Genomic DNA, 6107 nt, shown 5'->3' with positions numbered 1-6107 from the left:
AGGTGCTGCATTGCTTTAGGGGTTACTTGCACCTATGGACATTGTGGTTAAAATACATTTTTAAAGATTTAATAATAAAAGCTCTTCCAGTTTTGTAATTCTTGTCTGGAATCAGGACACTCTTTACAGATTTTACTTTTAAATGAGTGGGAAGTACAGAGAAGTAAAAATCCACCTAAAACCAGACCTTTTCCCTGGCACACACATCAGTAGCTGTGTGCTGGAGGCTCACTGACCACAGAGCACTGCTGACTGCTTCTATACTGACTCTTTTTGTCTTGTAACAGTCAAGTTACAAGGTTTGTTTCAAGTTACGATTTGAGCAGCAGGCTCCACCACCCGTAGTAAGAGGTTTGCTAAAATAGCTGGGCACACTGCTTTCAGTTGGTCTCCAGAATGCTCTCCAGTTGAGTCCCCAATAAAGACAAACTTCCCTTATACTCAGTACCTATAGTGATGTTTTCAAAGGCCATTCCTGAGGTAAGATTTAGGAATAAACAGGAAGGTGTGGTTAGCATAGCTGGCATACAGGCATTGGTTTTAAAACCTCCTGTGTCTTCTGACATGGAGGACTTTGCAGCAGTGGACTGCAATTAAAAAAGAGTATCCAATGCTAAAAACAACTCCAAAGTAATTATTGCCTTGGATTTGTGGCAGAGGGAAGGCCACCCTTGCACTCAAGGGGTTTACCAGGTAGTTTCATCCAAATGAAATGATTTGTAGCTAGGGCTCAGCAAAAGTAGCTCCAGGAGCACAAGCCATGCAGATAAAAGCTTGGTTTTACTGTCTTTAAAGCTACAGAACTATATTCAGAATAGAACAAAGCTATGAGGTGTTTTTTGGTTTGTTTTTTTTTTAGTTTGAGGTCTTCTTGTGTGGGAAGCAGGGATTAGTGAGTTGTTCCTAAGCTGCCCTGAGTTATTGTCAACAGTATTCTGATTTAATTCAATATTTTCCATATTTTCTAGTAATTTCTTTTCCATTGGGTGTGTCATTTTTTACAACAGTGTTGCAAGCTTAGTAAAAAATGAATAAAGGCATCTCCCTTGCCTAGGAAGGGGTTACACTGAAAATGAAAGGATCAGTTCAGGTGGCTTGTGTGTCACAGTTTGGATTTGTTACACATATTTGACCAATTGTACTGAAGTTTTCACAGGAAAAAGGTGAGGTGTGGAGAACAAGAGCATGTGTTCAGCCCGTAGCAGGTTGGACAAGGTCAGTGCAAAGTGCACACTCAGTTGTGTTCAAGGAACCAAGCTAAAAAGAGTCTCAGAAGACTGCAGCCCTGTGAGAATGGAAGGGAGCAGGTGGAGAGGTACAAATAGCCAGAGAGAAGGGAGATGTGCCAAGCAAGGAGGCAGTTCCTAGGGCTGCACAACCCAGACCCAAAAAACAGCTCTGGGCCACCAGCAGAGGGAGAGAATTGTCCCAGGGAGGCAAAAGTGTCCCAGTCTGGTGACAGGTTGGGCTTTGCAGCACAAACAGCACTTTTGTTATTCCATATCCTGCAGGTGGGTGACAGGAGCACTGTCAGGCACATCTTGGCTGCAGCAGGACACCAAGCCCCCAGAGAGAAAACCCTAATGCCAGGCTCATATTTTTGAATGGATCATTTGGAGAGACTCCCAACAGTAAGTTTTAATTCCCAGAGAGAACATGGGATGGGCAGAGGGAAAGCAAACAAACTGCAATGCAAGGCTCTGTGTGGGACTTTAAACTGGGTTATGCCCAGCAGCCACTCCAGCCCCTGGCTGTCTGCTCAGCCTGCCTCCCACCTGCAGCAAACTGCCACACAGAGAGGTAGAAATTGCATTTCACCTGAAAGTAATCAAATTGCCTCATTTGCCAGAGGTTTGTTAGCAGCAGGACCAGCAGGTGAACTTAAAAGGAAGCTTTTTGGCTTTCTGGCTTTGCCAAGCTGAGGGACACATTACTGTTTGCTTTTTGATATCCTCAGCCAGTGGCTGCCAGGCTGTTCCCTCCATGGAGGAAGGAATGTCAAACAGGAGCTTGTTTCTCAGGGAGCTGCACAGTCTCATGGTGTTAGACAGCTATCAACCCATCCTAACATAGCCATTCTTATGCAGCAAGGCAACTTTAATATCCCTTCATTCTTGAGTGAAAAGATCATTCAGGTATGAGAAATCAGCTCTGTGAGCTTGGGGAACACACTAACCAGTTCCTCCTGTAACACTGAAATCCAGAGTTTGTTCTTTCACCACACAATTAACATTAATTTACACAGCACAGGCCCTGCTGGGCAAGTAGGGATGTGAAAGGCATGATTTACACATAGTAAAAGTGCAGTGCAGGTCTTGTAGAAACCTTGCTTGATCATTCAGCAAGGAGATGCAGGTGTGAGGACTCTGCCTTGTCTGTGGGATCAAAGTGCAGGGTGCTTAATTAGAAAAAATGTTCTTAACTTGAGACTTCTCAGGGTTAGTCTGTTTGAAACATGTTCATTATTGCATTAGACAATCTATTCTAGTTTAGGTTAAGTGGCTTTCTAGTGAATATCTTAATCTAATACCACAGTTAATCTTCTCAGACCAGCCTGCAATGGATGTATAAATACACTCAAATGGCAGCAGCTGGTGGACAATGCTTTTCAAGTTGCTTTAGTGGGAAAAAGAATTGTAAACAGCTTGAAACAGTGTGGTTTGCTTTGACTTCAGTGATTTCTGAAGACCAACTTCTATTTCAACTGCAGCTTTGCATATTAAAGTGCATTACTTTATTGTATAAAAAGCTAAGTGCAAAACCATGCAGTTAAGGTACCAAGCTATTAGTTCCAGCACAGTTTTTACCAGTTGAAGCTCTAAGTTAGTGACTGAAACACACAGAAATATTGTGTGTACTCATTGGTGATGCACAGGGACAGAGCTGAAGAGCTTTCTGTTCATACACAGAAAGCAGAGGCATAACTAAACAGCAGAAATATTTGTTTCAGTGAAGCAGCAGCCCCTAGAACAAACTGAGCCTCATGTTAATACTTATTTTTCAGCCCAGGTGTTGCTAACTATGTCCTGCTTGCCTTTTCATTTCATGCAACAAGTAACTTCAGTTCACATTAGCTTCCAGTTGAGAGCTGGGGACTCGTGTGCCCCTCTGCAGGTGTTCAACACCACTGGGGCAGCACCAGCCCCCTGCTGAACTGTCACCTCCCTCCTCTCCTCCCCAGGTCAGTTGCCAGAAGTTACCCCTCTCCCCCCAGACCTGCAGTGCTTCTCACACAGCAGTCCCAGAGGTACTTTCCATCCTGGAAAGCTTGCAGCCAGCCTTGAGTTCAGCCCCTACCCCCAATTCCTGCCTTGTTCTTTTCTACAAAAGCTCTGAAAATGAAACCTTCACCTGAATCCTTAGATTGTCCAAGACAATAGAGCTGCTGCCTGAGCACAGCAGCAGCATCACCTAGGCAGGCTTTCTTGCACTTGAGACCACAAGAAGTCCAACTTGCCAGTGCAGTTGTCCATCTGCCTTGCTTTCCACCCTCCCCTCCTTATTCCCCAAGACTTTCCATAGCTGTTACCCACTCTGAATGGATTTGTCTCATGAAACTGCTGGTACTTAAGTCTCAGTAACAACATTTCAGACACTTGCTCTTCACAGCAGCTCAAATATTGCCCCACCAACCATTAACCATTAGATGCAGGGGGAGCTCTGAAGCTCATTTCCACTTTATCACCAAAATCCATTCCATTCCACAACCTCTGACTGTTCTACAATGCAAAGCAGGAGAGAATTAGCAGAAGGAATTAGTTCAGCAATGTGCTTTTGCAGCAAGTGTGCCTAACCCAAGTGCTGATGAACTTGCAGAACTCCTACAAAACTCTCCTCTTCAGACCAAGGTCACTCCAGGGAAGTGAGGTTCCTCATCACAGAGACATCAGCTTGCTCAAGTGTCATCCTGTGTTTGTAACCACAATTACAATGAGACAAGCAGAGCAGCTTTATATTTATATATAAAAACCAACACCTCAACATCAGCTCGTTGGAGCTGGAAGAACATTATCTGGCTCAATAGAAGGCCACAGCTTGGAATGATTTTTTTCCTTGAAAAGCCATGTGAGTTTAAGCTATTTGCTAACAACACTAGGATACTGTTCCCAGGTAGGCAGAATATGCCACTTCACTGTTTCAGGAAGAATCCTATTCCCAAAGCTGTCACAGCAGTCCAGGTTTTTTTTCAATCCTGCTCCCACCAAAGTAATTCATTAAGCCCAGACAGCCCTTTCTGACCTTTGCTCCCCTCAGCAGGATGATCTGACTAAAAGGGACCTGCCTGCCAGGCCTCTGGGGAGCTGAGGAGCTCAGAGAATGAGGTAGTCAGGGGTTAAACCTTTGTTACTCCAGGGAACTCCAGACACTTTCTGGAGATTCTTTTGCATCAAGACTTCAGGTCAAGCCACTCACTCTATCCAAGTTACTGAAATGAGTCAGTTCACTGGTTGAGCTGTCAGGGACTGTCAGGCTGAAAGTGTTTATTATTTACTTAATACACAAGTTAAAACACTGAAGTTCCTACTACAGTGGAAGTACCCACACTGCCCAGAATGCTCCAAAAGCCCTAAGCCCAAAGATGCATCCCATAGCCCCAGCTCAAAGCAACACAAACACAAGTCCAGGGTCCACCTTTCCCTGGGCAGGGAAGCTGCTTGGAATGCTGCTCATGCCTTCATAGCCTACCTTGCACATCTTCAGAACACATTTGAAGTTCATTTTTTTAGGTTGCCCAATGATCTCCTAAAGGGGATGGCAGAGCAGATCGCAGAGTTTAACCAGGACTGATACAGAATTTAAAGAGCTCTGCACTTACAAAGGTCTTCTACTGAAGAAGGGGTGAAGTTTAGGGGCTCTGTGATTCATCTAAGCTGGTTTGCCATTTAATCAGTAGCTTCCAAAATCCCATTAATGGTGGTGGGACATTAATGGTGTCCCCACCACCGATGAACAGTTTGATCTTCATGTTCAGTCAGTAGGGTCCTGTTCCCACATTCTTCCCAACGTCTCACCTTCCCATTCTCCACCAAGATGAATTTCCACTCTACTCTGGTGTCTACTGGCAGAGCAACGGATGCAGACCAGAAGCCATCCTTGTCATACTTGAGGGGGACATAGCTGTGCCACTGGCCAAGACACTCGTGGTCACCAGTGATACCAATCTGGTGGGATTCAGAGTGGGTGATGTAGTGGACACGGAAAGTCACGTGGATATTTTGGAACATGGGAGGCACAGCTGCAACCCTCTTTGCTTTGGAGTCCCCATCGGGGCAGTCTCCTTGTTCCAGTTCCTTGCTCTCAGAGTCTTCCACGCTGCCGTTCTTACCAGCCTCCCCCCAGGCCAGGTGGTCAGAAATAACCTCCCACTCTTCATGGTCCAAGTCCCTGCTCTCAGCTGGCTGACCAGACTGCTGCTCACTCCTCTCCTTACCAACATCACCGAAGGCTCCCGCCAAGTCCATCACACACCACCCATCACTTGCCTCTCCGGTTTGCGGTCTCCGTTTGCTTGCCTGCCCCTGCAACCCGCCGGCACCTTGCTTGGAGAGCAGCTCCTCCCTCTTCAGAGCTTCTCCCGAAACTCCACCGCTCGGAACATGGTTGAGCTCTTCCCTCCTCGCAGCCACCCCATCCTCTCCTGGCTGCCTAGAGCCGCGCAGGGCTCCAGCTTTGCCCTCCGCCCGCACTTGCCCACCGCTCCCCAGGAGATCTGAGAGCAACAACAAAAAATAAAGACATTTCATTAACCGCAGAAGGCTTTGGGGCGGGCAGTGCCGCTCAGCAGTAGCAGCACACCCCAGCCCTGCCTCCGCCAGACCCCGGGAGCCCCGCCGCTCCCCCGGAACCCCGCTACCTGTGGCCGCCGCCTCTGCCGCCTCCCGTGGGGTCCCCCGTGGGCTTCCTCCGCCGCCTTCCTCGTCTCCTCCGCCGTACCAGAACCATGCCAGGAGCGCGGCCAGCAGCCCCACCACCAGCGCCGGCCACAGCCCCGCTCCCAGCCAGCCCCAGCCGCGGGCCTCGGCCGGGAGAGCGGCGGGGAAGGCGGCAGCTGGGGCGGGCAGAACGGGGGGACCGCGGTCCCGGGCCATGGCCGAGCGCTGGCAGCG

General features: G+C 47.8%; 1 protein-coding gene across 1 annotated transcript; it reads right to left on the bottom strand.

The window, feature by feature from the left end:
- Positions 1 to 4454: 4454 nt before the first annotated feature.
- Positions 4455 to 6107, bottom strand: STBD1 (starch binding domain 1). Its single transcript, XM_030450090.1, has 2 exons — positions 5855 to 6107; positions 4455 to 5710 (listed from the first exon to the last, which is right to left on the bottom strand). The coding sequence occupies exons 1-2, from the start codon at positions 6087 to 6089 to the stop codon at positions 4926 to 4928; spliced, it is 1020 nt and encodes a 339-aa protein (XP_030305950.1). The 5' UTR covers positions 6090 to 6107; the 3' UTR covers positions 4455 to 4925.

The sequence above is a fragment of the Calypte anna genome, chromosome 4A, assembly GCF_003957555.1.
Source record: "Calypte anna isolate BGI_N300 chromosome 4A, bCalAnn1_v1.p, whole genome shotgun sequence".
NCBI classification, from domain to species: domain Eukaryota; kingdom Metazoa; phylum Chordata; class Aves; order Apodiformes; family Trochilidae; genus Calypte; species Calypte anna.
Note: the sequence above shows the minus strand (reverse complement) of the source record. Positions and strands in the feature narration are given on the sequence as shown.

Excerpts from the sequence above, each read along its gene's own strand:
- STBD1 (XM_030450090.1), bottom strand. The coding sequence starts at position 6,089 with ATGGCCCGGGACCGCGGTCCCCCCGTTCTGCCCGCCCCAGCTGCCGCC. Across the intron at positions 5,711-5,854 it reads GGCAGAGGCGGCGGCCACAG|ATCTCCTGGGGAGCGGTGGG; the intron begins GTAGCGGGGTTC and ends TGTTGCTCTCAG.